This window comes from Typopeltis vanoorti, chromosome 19 (assembly GCF_054136105.1).
Source record: "Typopeltis vanoorti isolate ZY-2024b chromosome 19, IOZ_Tvanoo_1.0, whole genome shotgun sequence".
Lineage (NCBI taxonomy): Eukaryota > Metazoa > Arthropoda > Arachnida > Uropygi > Thelyphonidae > Typopeltis > Typopeltis vanoorti.
This window is the reverse complement of record NC_143567.1, coordinates 58681018-58699031: the sequence shown is the minus strand read 5'-3', so window position 1 is coordinate 58699031 and position 18014 is coordinate 58681018. Positions and strand designations below refer to the sequence as shown.

At 37.1% G+C, this 18014-nt stretch overlaps 1 protein-coding gene across 1 annotated transcript in view; it reads left to right on the top strand.

Moving 5' to 3' along the window:
- The window catches only part of LOC150096148 (ribosomal biogenesis protein LAS1L-like), a 266535-nt gene that overhangs the window by 88165 nt on the left and 160356 nt on the right, over positions 1–18014 (top strand). The window contains exons 5-6 of the mRNA XM_090409522.1: positions 7558–7785; positions 15890–15969. Coding sequence (XP_090265648.1) covers positions 7558–7785; positions 15890–15969 — 308 coding nt within the window. The remainder of the gene's footprint in view (positions 1–7557; positions 7786–15889; positions 15970–18014) is intronic.

Sequence of the window (18014 nt, the reverse complement as noted above, 5' to 3'; positions counted from 1 at the left end):
GAATGATGAGGATTATCAGGAATTTTGGTAGGTTGGTGAACAATTTTTTTTAAAATCAATACTGATACTTCTCGTAGACAAGCTTATACATTGGTTATGCATTATTAAATCACTTAAGGAATTGACAACGTAGATAAGAATATAAACTAAATTACACTTTAATAAATATTTCCGATATTACGGCAACGTCACGTTGCCATCTTCAAAAGGAACATACAAAAAAAGGCACATGCACGTAGGCACTACAACACAGTAACTGAGAATGAAGCTATTGTTCTCCAAAAAGTCCTGATGGTGACCCCTAGCGGGATAAGTAGGTATTTTTGGCTGTTGGGCTGAAGGTCTGCTGATGTAAGTCTCCCAAATTTGGGGCAGTCTCATACAACCAAATTTGTTGAGGTTTGGAGAGTTTCTTAGGGCTGAGGCGCTGATTCCATGAATAGTCTTTCGAATTTGTATTTGCTACGGTGTATTACTGTAGCTTTCTTCCACGTATTCTGTGGCGTGTATCCAGAGCATGGTCTGCAAGACCAGAGTGGCTGTACTTGTGAAACCGGATGTAGTCCTTGTGTTCCGAAATTCTAATATTCGCTGTCCTACCTGTTTGGCCAAAGTAAGACAGTTTACAGCTGCAAGGGACCTGGTATACACGAGGTAGGTCTAGGGGAAGTGGTTGGTCTTTAGTGGAGCAGATAAGGGATGCCAATTTTCTGTATGGTCTGTAACAGGAGGTCAAGTCATGTTTTTTTTAAATTTTGGTAATTTTTTCCGAGGTGCCTTGGATGTAGAGAATGGTGATGGATTTAGACTAATCCTTGTTGTGAAGTGGTGGGGGGTTGTGGTTTGTTGGTTTCAAAATTTTTTTGGGTGGGAGGTAGCCATTGGCTGAGAAAGTGTTGAGGATGTGGTTTAGTTCAGTGTTTAGGGCCTTGTCGTTAGAACAGTTTAGTTTAGCCCTGTTGTATAGTCTTTTCGCCACTCCATATTGTTTTGTGTGTGTGTGGGGAGGGGGAGATTGTTGGTGAATGTACCTGCCTGTATGGGTGGGTTTTCTATAAACTGAGAAAACCAAGGTTCCGTCAGGCTGGTAGGTGACTAGTGTGTCTAGGAAAGAGAGGCTGTTTTCCTCTTTTTCCAGAGTGAACTTGATTCTGGGGTGTTGATTGTTTAAGTGTGTTAAGAAGGAGAGGAGTGTATCAGAGCCATGTGGCCAAATAGCGAACACATCATCAATATAGCGCGAAGCCATATGGTTGGTTTTTGTCAGGCAGAGGCTAAGGCTTTTTCTTTAAAGGTCTCCGTAAAGAAATTGGCCAAGGGTGGGGAGAGTGGTGAACCCACAACTGGCAGCACACCATCACACATAAAAAAAAAAATCCGTCCACTTCAAAGCAGCATAGAAAACCTTACACTCCAACATACTGACATATTGGTCAGCTTTGACGTCTCCTCCTTATTCACAAATATTCCACTCAAGGAAACTTTAGAGCTAATCCAAGCTAAATTTTCTCCTGATATCTCAGCCCTATTTCTGTTCACAATGAACTCAAGCTATTTTGTTTGGCAGTGAAAATTCTACAAACAAATAGAGGGGACAGCCATGGGTTCACCACTCTTCCCACCCTTGACCAATTTCTTTATGGAGACCTTTAAAGAAAAAGCCTTAGCCTCTGCCCCACAAAAACCAACTATATGGCTTCGCCGCTATATTGATGATGTGTTCGCTATTTGGCCACATGGCTTTGATACACTCCTCTCCTTCTTAACATACTTAAACAACCAACACCCCAGAATCAAGTTCACTCTGGAAAAAGAGGAAAACAACAGCCTCTCTTTCCTAGACACACTAGTCATCTGCCAGCCTGATGGAACCTTTGTTTTCTCAGTTTATAGAAAACCCACTCATACAGGCAGGTACATTCACCAACAATCCTCCCCCCCCCTCTCTCTCTCACAACAATATGGAGTGGCGAAAACACTATACAACAGGGATAAACTAATCTGTTCTAACGACAATGCAATAAGCACTGAACTAAATCACATCCTCAACACTTTCTCAGCCAATGGCTACTTCCCCTCCCAGAAAATCCAAAAAATATTGAAACCAACAAACCGCAACCCCCCTCCCCCTTCGTGACAAGCATTACTCTAAATCCATCACCATTCCCTACATCTGAGGCACCTTGGAAAAAATTACCAAAATTTTAAAAAAACATTACAGACCATACAGAAAATTGGCATCCCTTATCTGCTCCACTAAAGAACAACCACTTCCCCTAGACCTACCTGGTGTAAACCAGATCCCTTGCAGCTGTAAACTGTCTTATTTTGACCAAACAGGCAGGACAGCGAATATTAGAATTTTGGAACACAAGGACTACATCCGGTTTCACAAGTACAGCCACTCTGGTCTTGCAGACCATGTTCTGGATACACGCCACAGAATACGGTGGAAGAAAGCTACAGTAATACACCGTAGCAAATGCAAATTCGAAAGACTATTCATGGAATCAGCGCCTCAGCCCTAAGAAACTCTCCAAACCTCAACAAATTTGGTTGTATGAGACTGCCCGAAAATTGGGAGGCTTACATCACAGACCTTCAGCCATACAGCCAAGAATACCTACTTAGCCCGCTAGGGGGCACCATCAGAACTTTTTGGAGAACAATAGCTTCATTCTCAGTTACTGTGTTGTAGTACCTACGTGCACGTGTCTTTTTTGTAAGTTCCTTTTGAAGATGGCAACGTAACTTTGCCAAAATATTGGAAATATTTATTAAAGTATAATTTAATTTATATTCTTATCTACGTTGTCAATTCTTCAAGTGATTTAGCAATACTGATAGCAAACAGTTCAGCCTCTTTTCCAGCCAGGTCTATATTATTATTATTATTATTATTATTGTTACAGGCAACTCCAAGGAGTCCTTAGACTCATCGAGGGAGGCCCTAACATCATGTCAAGAACAACTATTCAACATTCACAGTCATGGCACCCACAACAGACTCTGGCAGCTTATTCCACTCGTTTACCACTCTCCAAGTAAAAACCTGGCTCTAACACCCTTGCTTACCACACTCTTGCCAAGTTTCCATGGATGGCCCCTAGTCCTCCCACCACCAGTCCTGTTCTCAAAAATATCCTCTGAATTAATCTTATAGAAACCCTTCAGTAATTCGAATGTCTCAATCATATCACCCAATTTCTGCAACCCACAGATCTTCAACCTGTTCTCATAAGGTTCATTCCTTAGACCTGCTATCATCTTGGCCACTCCCCTCTGGATCCTCTCCACCTCCTCCCCATCAAGAAGAAATCCTGGCACCCAAATCTGGGCAGAGTAGTCAAGATGGGGTCTTATCAAGGCTCGATACAGAGGAACAATAACTTGCTTGTCTCTGCTCGTCAATGTATTCTTCAGCAACCAAGTGATTTCATGTGCTGATTTAGCCACTTTTGCAATGTCCCCCCCCCCACTCCACACACACACGCTTCAACTCCCTATCCACCAATACTCCCAAATCCCTGGCCTCGTCAATCTCCTGGAGTACAGTTCCACTAATGTGGTATACTGCTGTTAATCTTTTTACCCCAAAATGCATAACCTTACATTTTGTCGCATTAAATGGACATCCATTCTTCTTAGCCCGGTCCTCCAATCTATCCAAATCATTACAATATTTTGACATCATGTGCATTCACTATTGCTCTTCCCAACTTTTGCATCATTAGCAAACAGATGAACAGTTCCTATCAGATCCTTTCCTATATCATTAATGAACAAATTAAATAGTAGTAGTCAAAGAACAGAACCCTGCAGCACACCGCTAGTCACAGGCCATCTTTTGGACTCTACTCCTGAATAAACTACTCTCTGATATCTCTCCATCAACCACCCTCCTATCCATCTCACCAACCTTATATCCATCCCCATATGCTGCAGTTTACTGATTAGAATTCTATGTGGTATCCTGTCAAAGGCCTTAGCAAGTCCAGCAGTATCACTGTAAACCCATTACGCTTATCCAGTTCAGCTCTCACTGTGTTATAAAATGTGAAGCAAGTTACTGAGGCATGATCTGCAAGTCACAAAACGATGCTGTCCCCCATACATTATCCTATTTTCATCTATCCATTCCTGTATTTTTCTCTTGACTACTTTCTCCAATACCTTGACAACGAGTCCTGGTATGCTGATCTGTCGTTAATTTGCAACAGCAGTCTTGGAACCTCCTTTATGCAGTGGAACTATTTTCCCCTCTTTCCACCTCCTTGGGACTATCCCTGACCTAAGAGTTAAATTAAACAAAATGGTCAAGGAAACTGACAATTCATTAGCCACTTCATGTAAGACCCATGCTGGTATACCATCCTATCCCACAGATGTATTCACATTAAGGTTTTGTAATAGACTATTCACCTCCAATTCATTCACCACAATTCCCATGTAAGCTATTAGTTCCTTCATTCCTGCAATATCACCACCTGGATGATATTATTATTATTATTGTTCCGGGCAACTCCAAGGAGTCGAAATACTCATCGAGGGAGGCCCTAACATCATGCCAAGTGATTTGATGAGCTGATTTAGTCACTTTTGCAATGTGCCCCATAAACTTCAATTCCCTATCCACCAACACTCCCAAATCCCTGGCCTCATCAATCTCCTGGAGTATGGTTCCACCAATGTGATATACTGCTGCTATTCTTTTCACCCCAAAGTGCATAACTTTACACTTTGCCACATTAAATTGACATCCATTTTTCCTAGCCCAGTCCTCCAAACTATCCAAACCATCCTGTAAAATTTTGACATCCTGTGCACTCAAAATTGCTCTACCCAACTTTGCATCATCAGCAAACAAATGAACACTTCCTCTCAAATCCTTTCCTAAATCATTGATGAACAAATTGAAAAGCAGTGGTCCAAGAACAGAGCCCTGCGGCACACCACTAGTCACAAGCCGTCTTTTAGACTCCACTCCTGCATAAACCACTCTCTGGTATCTCTCCTTCAACCACCCTCCTATCCATCTCACCAACCCTATATCTATCCCCATCTGCTCCAGTTTACTGATTAGGGTTCCATGTGGTATCCTGTCAAAGGCCAGTAGTATCACTGTAAACCCATTACCCTTATCCAGTTCAGCCGTCACTGTGTTATAAAACGTGAGCAAGTTACTGAGGCATGATCTACCCTTCACAAAACCATGTTGTCCCCCATACAATATTCCATTTTCATCTATCCAATCCTGTATTCTTTTCTTGACTAATTTCTCTAAGACCTTGACAATGATTCCTGATATGCTAATCGGTTGGTAATTTACAACAGCAGTCTTGGAACCACCTTTATGCAGTGGAACTATTTTCCCCTCTTTTCACCCCCCTCGGGACTAACCCAGACCCGAGACTCAAATTAAACAAAATGGTCAAGGGTACTGACAATTCTTTAGCTGCTTCTCATATGACACGATCTGGTATACATCCAATCCCACGGATGTATTGACATTGAGGTTATGCAATAGACTACTCACCTCCACTTCATTCACCACAATTCCCGTATAATCTACTGGTTTATTCGTTTCTGCAATATATACTCTTGCAAAGTGCTCGCTCAGTAATTCCACTATATCAACTGATTCTATTACCTCCCTACCATCAGCATTCCTTAAAATCATTCTGCCCTATATATTTTTTCTTTTACTTGCAGCATATCGAAAAAACTGTTTGGGATTCTCTTTAGGTTGCATGGCTAATTCCCTTTCATAATCCGCTTTTGCTTTTCTTACCACACTCGTTATCCTTCTGGTCTGCATTTTATACTGTTCGTGTGACTGCAGGTCACTTTTCTCCTTAAATTCCCTCCACAGTTTTTTTTTTTTTTTTTTTTTTTTTTTTTTTTTTTTTTTTTTTTGCAGCTCAAGCTTAATGGTGTTATTCATCCATTTAACCCCTACTTGATTTACTATTCAGATTGTAGGTATACAGTCAGCCATTACCTCCTGCAAATGCTCCTTAACCACCTCCCGTGCACTATCAACATCCAGCCTTCGCAGTTTTACATGCCATGGCACTGAACCAAGCAATCTCCTAAGCTTGTCATACTCGCCAGCCCGGTAATTCCACATGTACCCTGTCTTAATTGCAAATTCCACACATTTAGCCACCTCCCAGGTGAAGACCTTAAAGTTAGTCTATAAAGTTAGAGAAGGGAAGTCCAGTCAGAATTGTGGGCATTTGCATCGTCCACACCAAGGATAGTTGTTAGCATAACTTAGACTATGTGATCAACTTTCAGAGATAAATAGTCAAATAGGTTAGTGAAGTCATTGGAATTAGTAGAACAATAGAGGCAGCAAATGAAGGCAAGAGAGTGACGTAAGGAAATCTTAAGCCAAAGTAGATCATACAAAAGTGTTTCCAGGATCGATAATGTTTGACGTAGGATATTAGTCCTGACAAATGTGCAAGTTCAGTTTTTTTCATATGAAAAGCTTCGTGGAAGATATAATGAGAAAAATTGATGTTATTACAGGGAATACCATTTAAGTTTCAGTGATTAATAACATATCAAGTTTGGATATCTTGGTGGTAGTGCACATAATTGATATTAGAATTCAATCTTTTTTTTTTTTTTTTGTTGAAGTTTTTAAACATAGTGACACTGGAATAATATGTTGTCTATCATGGTTGCTAGTATAAAAATAGTAAAATTTAAAATGCAGGGAGGTGTGCATCGGGAGTAATGGACTTGACAATAACCACATCGGCACTGGTTTGTTCAGACCCCAATCTAGGCATGGCCTCATATAGCCCCCGCCCCCAAGCTGCTGTACTTGGACTCCCTCCAGGCACCGACTGACAATGTAACCGGCAGCAGGATTATTTGCCAAATGATCAACTGATACCAACTGGTTCAGTTCCGTGTACTAACTGTTGGCTGGCTGAAACCACTTCACTGCTATTAACCCTGTATAAATCACAAATCCATCCATTCATTAAGTGTTGCTCATACATTTGGGATATGCCCCACCCCATGAACTCCCTAAAAATTCTCAACTCAATACAGAAGAGAACATTCAGACTGATTTAATTACCCAATTCTTACTAGCTCATTCCAACCACTTTTCCACAGGCATTTAGTTTCTACTGCATGCACTTCTATAAATATTTCCACGATAAATGTTTATCCAAACTCCACCCATTAAATCCAGACTTCTGTATACTACTAGAATTCTTCAATGAGCTTATTTCCTTTCAAAGATCAAGAGCTTATTAGTGAACTGATGGATATATCTTCAGTTGAATTATTTTTAAAAAATAAAAATAAAACATTCATTTCTTGTGAAATTCTTGATCCAGACTGCTATATTTTACTGTATATATTATTCTCTCTATTCAGACAGAGATTGCATCTCTGTTGATGCAATCAAAACAACAGAAATTAAATTAATATTACTTTCATTGCAGTTTTTACATGTTTTTTGCAATGATATGTAATTATGTAGTATAATTAAATTTTAAAATTTTTGATTCAACATTCTGTTTTTAATAGTATGATATCCCTCATTGGATAATTGATCTAAGACATAATGCCTGCCATGCAGGCATGCCATCCCTTGAGATGCTCCGCATGGGAGCTAACTTTGCATTAACTTGGCTACGTGAATTCTACTGGGAGAAAGAATCGCAGAATTTTGTAGATTGGATTCCTGGTAAACCACAACTGCCTGAAAAAGAAGTTAAAGATTTAATTGTGAAATTTCAACACTACCAGTATGAGGTAAATCCAGTCTATTATTTTGTAATTTATTTTAATTTCTAAGTGATGATTATTCAAGCATTTTATTAATTTTATTTAAATAAAATTTAATATAACAATATTTAATAATATAATTAATATGTTATAAAATTAATAATATATAGAATTTTTATACATTTAATAAAACTTACTATAACATTATTATATCAATTCTTAGGTATCTTTTCTAATAATACATGCAAATAATATATGGCAGAGTTCTTCATGTGTGTTTGAAGAGATGTTGCCAGTTCTGAGAGAGTATTTTGACTAAGTGTTTAGTTAATTTATAGGTAGGGTCATGGATTTTAGATAGTCCATATATCTATAGGATCTGGAATTATAACTGCAGGAAAACCTCTCTTAATGCGATTAATTAATCCATCAATTAATGTGCGCTAATAGAAGTCGCATTAAGCGAATACAATAAACAATAAGAATAATTATAATTTATCCATCACTTAGTGTAAATTTGGAAAAAAAATTACAGTATAAGCAATATTAGAGGATAAAATCATCAAGATTAATAAAAATCAATTGCTTACATTTTTATTCAATGTCTAAATATTTGATTAAGCTACTTTTTTTTAACAAAAAAAATTAAGTAAAGATGTTTGAATCGTGCTGAACTTTTTCATCTTGTTATGCAATTTGCGATCACTTTATCAAGATTTCGGCGGACTTTGAAGCTTCATTCCATATCAGGATCAGCATCAAACAACATTTCCTTAGCATACTCAATCTAATTGAAAAGTAGCTCAAGTTCTTTTGCAGTTAGCTTCTTAGTAGTAACATTCTCTTCTTTTTCACACTCCTTATCATCATCATCTTCTTCATATGCATGCTGTTCTTCTAGTTGGAGCTCATTCTTGCTTAAGTGTTCTGAATGGGAATTGAGTAAGTTTCTCACATCTTCATTATCCAGATCATTAAATATAAGTTCTTTTCCAATTGTGCTGATTTCTTCAATAATGTTAGATCTTGGATTTTGTGCATGATAAACTAACAGACTTGCTTTTAAAGTTGCCTTCTGCATTGCTTCCTAATAAAAGCATAAGACAATCTTTAGATACTTTGTATCCTGGTTGAGATGCTTCAATTTTAGCTAGGAAAGTTCTTGTTGACATATACTTACAAAAGAGACCAATTTTGTTGATGTTGAATATTTGCTGATTGTCATAATCACTCTCCTGAATTTAAAAAAAAAAAAAAAAAAAATCAGCTAATGCCTTTCTATTCCCGTATATAAGGAGTAGGCAAGACCGTTTATCCCTATTTAACTTTTTGGAGACTGAGTGGTCAGTTTTCAATCTCCACTGGCAGCCAATCAGAGATAGCGGGCCCAAGGCTATCACTAATTAAGCGGCACACAGTGAAGAGAGACGGCTCAACAAATGCCGCCATCTCGTGGTCCCTAACCCTACCACAATATATTTTATGTCTGAAATAATGTGGGTTCTACGGTCAATTTTGAGTTTATGGGACGAAAATCCAGAATTTCCGAGAGAAAAACCTGCTTTCCTGTGCCAGAGATTGACTAACTCTCCTGAATTATCTTTTGCAATTCGTCAGGAAACTTGGTCACGGAATCTCTATTAGTACTAGCAGATTCCCCAGTTATTCTTTCGTTATGCAGTCCAGTTCGATTTTTAAAACGGTCAAACCATCTTAAACTCGCAATAAAGTTTTCACATTCTTCTTGAAATTTGGTCTCTTTCAATGAGGTAAAAATATCGAGAGCTTTTGCCCCTGAATATTCCATGTACTAAGAGGTATTCTTTTTTGGTTATAATCTTCAATCCAGAGTGATAGAAGACGTAAACTGCTTCTAGTTCGGATGATATGCATGCTTCAAAAAAGCAGATTTCCTTATTCTTTGATCTTATTTAATATAGTCCAAACTGTAGACTCGCTGTATCCCAGGTCTTGTACAATCATTGTATTACTAGTGCCACTTTCATGTCTCTTCACGACTTTCAGCTTTTCTGCTCGCTGCAGATTGGCGACAAAAAAATTTTGCATAACATAAAAAAATCGCATTAACTGATAAATCACTCGCTTAAAGCAGGAAATAGTATAATTTCACTCAATCACACTAACTGATTATTGTGCATATTGAATTCGAGTTGAGCGAGGTTTTCATATACTTATAAGCAGAGAATGCCAGTAATCCATTTTGTTGGCATGTAATCAAGTTATCTAGGAAAGACAGACTGTTTTCTTTTTTCTAAGGCATACTAATTCCTGGAATGTTGGCTGCTCATATGTGTTAATAAGGCATTTCAGTATGTCTGAACCAAGTGTTCAAATGGAGATCATCTGCATAGAATAATAGTTAAATGGGTTTCTGTAGGGGATAACCCATCTTCACACACATTTAGAACTCGGCAACTAACCTCGTGTTGAGGATAAGAGAACTTCATCCTCAACACGACCAACTTAATGGCAAGTTTTGATTTTTCCTCCAAGTTCGTTTAATCTAAGCTGAGTTTCTTCCTGATATCTCAGCCTAGTTTCAATTCACCCCCAAATCAAGCTATTTTGTTTGACAAGGAAAATTCTACAAACTGACATAGTGTATAGCCATTGGCTCTGTATGATTCCCATCTCTGGCCAACTTCTTTATGGACACATTTGAAGAGAAAGCACTAAACTCCATCCACAAATCTGCTAAACTATGTATATTTGTGTTTTCCATTATTAGATCAATTCGTAAGTATCTTTTTAATTGTGCTAGAATTGTTGAATTGAATATATTCAAATCTTGCAGCGCTTGTGCATAGTGTAAATGATAGAAGCTTGAAGAGGTGGAACCACCCACCATAACATGTAGTGAACAACCAGAGAAAAAGCTGACTACCAAATTAGAGAGGATATAATTTGTTTGGCAGGCTTCAATGCTAGACATGGTGAAAAGCTCTGGAAATGTCTAGAGCAACAACACAAGTTTCTCCAAACCTTTCCATTGCATGTGTCCAGTGGTGGATGATGTATGCTAAGAGGTCAGCTGTGGATCTTCGGCAGAAACCATTCTGGTGGTCACTGACTGATTGGTGGGAATCTAGATAGTGGAGAAGTTGGTTATCGATGACCTGCTCCATTATTTTGGAGAGAACTTGAGGTGATGGCAATTAGTTGGCATGATTGTAGACTTCTATCTACCTTTTTTTGGAATAGGCTGGATATATGATTGCTTCCATGCATTGGAATAAGTACTTGCTATGTATAAAGGATTGAAGAGCCCATACAGGACAAGAGTTATTTCTGGAACACCATGTTTAAAAACAACTAAACAACTGGAGAGAGATGCCATCAGAACCTGATTATTATTATTATTATTATTTTGGCTAAAAACTACAGGAGGCATACAGTGCTCTTATTCTGGTATGGTAGAAGGTGATTTAACTTGGTCATGTATGAGGAGTTTGAGGAAAAATGTGATGCTAGGAAGTCAGCTTTATCTTTGGGTTAAGTAACAGTGATGCCATTAGGATGGAGAGGTAGAAGCGCAGGTAAGCAGAAGTTGCATCAAGTGGCTTTACGAGGGACCAGAAAGTGTGGCTTCCATTTGACAAGAGGCAGGTTTTCTACTGTTGGCTTTTATGAAATCAGATGTAGATCTGCTAATGACCATTTTGCATTTGTTGAATGCTTTGGTATAGGCTGGGTATGAAGCTGGGGTTCTTGATGTGAGCCACCTGCAGTAAGCTGTATGTTTTCCTTCAGTTGCTTTGATACACTTTCTGTTGAACCAGGGCTTGAAAAGTGGATGAAGATTTGAGGGAGAATGGGGGAATGAAGGCCTTCATGCCAGTGAGGATAATTTCTTCAACTCATTTAGTACAGTTATTAGGATCAGATGAGCAGAAGCAGCAGTAGAAATTCCAGAAGGTGAGAAAAATTATGGAAGAGAAATTTGAAGAACAAACTGGGCTCAGGCCAAGTAGGGTTTTTTAGAAACATATTTTCACTTCAAGACATTAATTAAAAAATGGAAATAATATAAGGTGGATCTATATTAAGTTTTGTAAATATGGGAAACAAGGTACCAAGAGATAAGTTGTTCACCATGTTACAATTATATAGTGTAAATAGCACTTACATGAAGCAATATCTGTCTTTAGTTGTATGTTGGTAGTTCGAATTGGAGGTACAGGAAGATGGTTGGAGTAAAATAAGGTGGGAGAGAAAAGCACACATTATATCCACCATTATTAATCATCTATGTAGATCGCATTATGAAGGAAAGTGGCATCAAACCTGATATCAAATTGGAGATGTTAATCCCAGCTCATTAATTTAAGCAGACAGTGGTATAACTCTTAAATAAATCCTGTACAAGTCTGCAGGATTGCTTCACTAAATTCAATAACTGATGTAACAAATTTGGCATGAACATCATCAGTAGTAAGAGACAAAGATTATGAAAACACAGGACCATAAAAAGTTAGCTGCATCCTGAATAGAGAACCTGTATAATAAGTAAAACATTTTAGCTGTTCAGGCACAGTTTTTAGTGAAGATGGTAATTTTCATATGAAAAATAGACAACAATATTCACCAAGTTGGTATGTTCGGGAGGCAACTGAATTAATTTTTTATGGAATAAGAGAAAAATTAGTTGCCTTCCTAATATACCAACTTATATGGCTCCCACCCATGGAAAGTTTATTTGTAAACTTTCCATGGGTGGGAGCTAAAGTACTAAAGTAGATATATATAAGACAGTGTTCAATCACCAAAGTTTAACTTATAGATCTACAAGATGGGTTAGAAATAAATCAGTTGACAAAGACTGGAGACCACAGATTTGTTCTGAGAAAAAATAGTGAAGTGAACAGATGACACTAGTGGTAAAAACATTAAAAATGTTAGAAATGAACATGCATTCTTAGTATTCAGGAATGTGAGCAAACTAATCTCATGTTCATAACTTATTTTAATGGTATTAACAACACCAAACGAACTATTTTATAAAAAACGATGCTTATTAACTGGCTTATATTTCACTGAATTTCAAATCGGCATCTTCAGAGCACAAAGCAGCATGCTATAAACTATACCAACATATAAACTATATGCAACAATGAGTAAGTGAAACAGTTCAAATTTTAACAGACAAAAGATCTAAAGTCCTAATTTGGTTGATCTTAAGTCTCCCAAATTTTTGGCAAATTAATGCAACCATACTTGTTTAGGTTAGGAGAATTCTTCATAACCATCATCATCATCATCATCATCAAATTCCTGCCATGTACCCTCAAGGGGTGTACAGGATATGACAGTACTACATGAAAAAAATACATCATTACTAACTTCCTATCAATTTTCCTCCAAATCAGTCTGTTACTAGTCAAGACTCCAACATTATCAGATCTTATATTTCTATCGTCTAAGGCACTTTGTACCGTATCAATCCACCTATATCTTGGTCTTCCTCTGAGTCGTTTTCCTGCCAACCTGGCAGAGAACACTTGTTTAGCTAATCTTTCCTCTCCCATTCTATTTAAGTGACCATACCACCTGAGATTAGCTCTGCTAATGCATTCCTGGATGCTGACAATGTCAAGTTCTTTCCTAATATCCTCATTTTTAATATGATATTGCCATTGATGCCATCTGTTCTTGCCTCTAATCTTTCTCAGGACTCTCATATCTGTGGTCTCTAGTCTTTGGTCAAGTGTTTTACTTCTGACCCAGCTCTCAGATCCTTAAGTTAAAACTGGTTTGAACACTGTCTTGCTAATTTAGTGTTCCGACTAATTGATCTCTTATTCCATATGAATTTATTCAATTGACTTCCTACCATACCAGCTTTGCTGATTCTATTGTCTAATTCTATATTTAATTTACCATCTTCAGTAAAAATTGTGCCTAAGTAGCTGAAATGTTTTACTTGTTCCACAGGTTCTCCATTCACAACACAGTTGACATTTTCAATGATTCTGCCTATTTTCATTGTCTTTGTCTTTTTATTGCTGACCTTCATACCAAATCTGTTACAACAGCTATTCAATTTAGTCAGGGAATCTTGCAGACTTGTAGCGGATTTATTTAGAAGTATAACATCATCTGCATAAAGCAAAGAGCTGACATTAACATCTCCAATTCTGATATCATGTTTAATACCACTTTCCGTCATAATGTGATCCATATAGATAATGAATAACAGAGGGGATAATGTACATCCTTGTCTCACACCAGATTTAACATTAAACCATCTTCCTGTACTTCCTTCAATTCTAACTGCTGACTTACAACTCAAATAAAGACTAAATATTGCTTGATATAATGCCCCATTGACACCATATAACTGCAGCGTATTGAATAGCTTCTCTCTTGGCACCTTGTCATGTGCCTTTTCCAAATCGACAAAACTTAAATACAGATCTTTGTTATATTCCCATGATTTCTCCACTATTTGTCGTAAAGTGAAGATCTGATCCTGACAGCCTCTATTTGGCCTGAATCCAGCTTGTTCTTCACCAAGCTTTTCTTCCACAATTCTTCTCAACCATTTCTCAAGTATACTTGCATAGATATTGCCAGGAACACTCAGTAGGGAAATACCTCTGTAATTCCCACATTCAGTTTTATTTCCCTTTTTATATATGGGTACTATGAGAGCTCTACTCCAATCATCGGGAATTCGTCCCTCTGTCCAGGCTTTCTGAACTATGCAGTGCAGCCACTGTAAGACTTTTATACCTCAATACTTCAACATTTCTGGTCGAATATCATCTACTCCTGCTGCCTTTCCACATTTCAAGCCTTTGATGGCTTTTTCTACTTCAAGTATGGATATGTATTCCTGACTGCATTCCTGGTCAGTGTTTTTTATCACTGTGCTGTCATCACTGCTTGTTTCATTTAGCAGTTTTTCAAAGTAATTACTCCATACCTCAAGGATATCCTTTTCTCCTGTTTTCATGTCACCTTTATCATCTCTAACTCCTTTTACAGCACTCTTTCCTCCATTCCTAAGCTTCTTCAACAACCTCCAGAATATTTTGCCACCTTCTTGATATTTATTTTCTATATTTTTGCCAAAGTCTTCCCATGACTTTTGTTTAGCTAGTTTTACACACTGTTTTGCTTTCTTACATTTGTCTCTGTATTCTCTAAGAGCAAAAGCTGACTTTGTTATAAGCTGACTTATTCTTCATAACCATGACTCTAAAAATAATCTTTCTGATCTGTAACAACTTCTAAATAGCACATTGGTTTTTTTCCGTCTAATCCCGTGTGAAGGGGGTGCCCAAAGCATGGTCTGCCAGTCCTGGCTTGCCATAATAATGGTAACGAATGTATTTTTTATGTTCCTTAGGAGAGTGGATCAGAATTGCTAATTTAACATGCAGTTTGGGTGTGGTGTGAAGGCCATGTTTTATTAGTACTTTGGCTATCTTTTCTGATGAAAATCATCAGAAAAGATAGCCAAAGTACTAATAAAACATGGCCTTTGTGTCAATAAGAAATTAGTAATAATATATATATAATATCTTGTATACACCATTTAGAGGTACATGTTAGGAATATCATAATGATGAATTCACTATAGCAAACCTTGCACTATAAGAAACCATTTCTCTGGTCACTGTACATTTGCTGTAGTAGACACCTGCTGTGGCATCAACTGATGTAGAAGAGCTGTTGTGCAAGACTGTGGGTGAGAACAAAAGTTCATCCCTGAAATCTGTATTTGTGAGTAAGAGAGTGAGACGAAGCTGATTCCTTGTGTCAAGAATGTTAGGTGTCCCTGGCTCCCTGGATGTCTCTATAATAATAATAATAGGTTACAAGTGTATCATCATTAAAAGCATTCAAATCAAGGTTTGATGTGAGTTTTATTGTGTACAATGGAAGGACCTCCTGCATTATGTTTGATGATGGAGGCCTAGAAATAATAAAAAATTCATTATTATTATTATTTTTAAATTTCGATTATTTGAAGGGAAAAAAAAGGGGGAAATGCCATTTATCAGTGTTCAGTGCTTGTTTTATATCATGAATTTTATAATCCATTAAAGCTATGTGTTTGTGCTTACATCATTATATAATTTTGAATGTTTTTTTTTGTTTCCAGTATATGTATGAAAAAAGTGAATCAAGATTATCTGTGAAGGAAATAATTAAAGAAATTAGAAGATTTGCAAAAAATCATGGGTATGTATTAATTGAATCATCTCTTCCACAGCAAATAGTTTTCAGCTAGAACCATATTTTATTGTAAAATTTCAGATGAGAAATATAATTGAAATCAAAATTAATATTTTTTTCACTTTACTAACTTTTTTAAAAAATGTATCAAAAAGCATGGATGAGTAAATTTGAGTGAATTTACTCATCCATTAACAGGGAAACGCAAGGGATATCTCCCTTTTAATATATTAGATCCACTGGCCTGTTACAACTAAGTGATAGCTTTTTATACCCATCTTGTATTAAAACTGGCTAGTTAATCAGTTTATGTAATCTTCTGCGTCTGTTAATTATTTTTGTTTTCCTAATTTTTCAGAAGTTGGAGAAGCGATCCTGCCACCTCCATATCAGGAAAACTAACTCATTTTCTGTTGAAAAGCTGTTTAACATGCTCATTATATATCCCTAGTTAAGATTCACATTGATATTTCTAATTGAAGTACTTGCTGCAGCAGAAAAAGCCAGGTTTCCATTTACTACTGAAAATGGATTGACTAAATTACCTAAAACAAATTCCCCTCTCCTCCAAAAATTATTATATGTTGTTTACCTTTTGTATATCCTTGAGGGGTGTACCAAATGTTATGACATTGTAACACACAGTTAAAATTTCATAACTGCAAGTAACTTTGTTGCATATTAGTCTGTTATGTGTTAAGGAATTTCTGTCTGTATCTACCACATGCACTTATATCTTAGTCTTCCTCTGGATGTTTTTCTTGAAAAACTTATTTTGCCATCCAGTTTTTAATATTCAATTCTGTTTAAAGTGACCATTCCATCTTTCACACACAAAACTTAATTTTCTTACATTTTTCTCTGTTTTTTAAGAGTACATCCTGACTTACTAGTTAAGATAGGAACTTTTTATGTTGTTTCTTTTTTTTAGATTTATTGTTTCTTTAACTTCCTATGTCCACATTTGATTTCTTATATTTCTATCTTTGCAATTTCACTACATGTTTCCCTGGCTAAATCAATCATTTACTTTATAGAATTTTTACCCAAATTATTTTTGCCATCTTAATATGATTTGAAAAAATAAAAGCACAAGGGGTGATTCCTTTCTTGCTCTACTGCTAAGGTGTTAATTTTTTTTTTTTTTTACAATAGCTGCCTTTGCTTATGACTTGAAAACTTCCTTTATTTCTTTTTCCCCTTCTTAGTACCTTCCACAGGATCTTAGAATCTTCAGACAAATGCATCTTATTGCCTAATTACCTATTTTGAGATTTGCCCATATCGCTTTACTTGAAACTGGCTTCCATTAGGGAAATTTATCTTCATGTTTAGTCCTGAAGTTGCTCTCTTTTCTGTGATCTGTAGTGCCTTCATGTTCGAGTGAATCACGTAATACTTATTATCTTCTTCTTTTATCTAGCGTTTTTATCCCGTGGGTGCAGGGTCTGCTATTACATACTGTGATTTTTTTTTAAGCAACCCCCAACCGGCCTGGCACTGGGATAGGGATGGATTTTATGTCTGTAGATGTGTGTTCATGGGGCCAGTTTGCTTGTTCTGGGAGACAAAAAAAAACCGAGTTTCTTGGTGAAAATACCCCCTTAAATAACCCCTTAATTAGACCGACTAATTCACCTTTAGTCGAAAGAGACCAGATAAAGGTTTTCTCACGTCTTGGATGGGAATCAAACCCAGGTCTTTCTGACCAAATAGCTTCATCTATGCTGACTGAGCTATGGAGGCTCTTTAATGCTTATTGTGTTGACACAAATCATGTCGACTTGTTATTGCCCTTCATCTCTGTTGAAGTTTTTCCATTGGTCGACTTTCACTGTTCACCCAGGGAAATAGTTACTTTTCCATGATGAAAAGTCATGGAATTAAGTCATCTGACAAAACCAGCAGTGCCTTGGTATAACTTGCCAGCTTGATTGTTTGAGTGGTTAACATTCCCGCTCTCCAACCAGCAGTCTGCAGGTTTGAATCTCTCAAAGGCATTGGATGTTTGTGACTGTCTTTAAGTGGGAGATGAATTTCATCATCTGGTG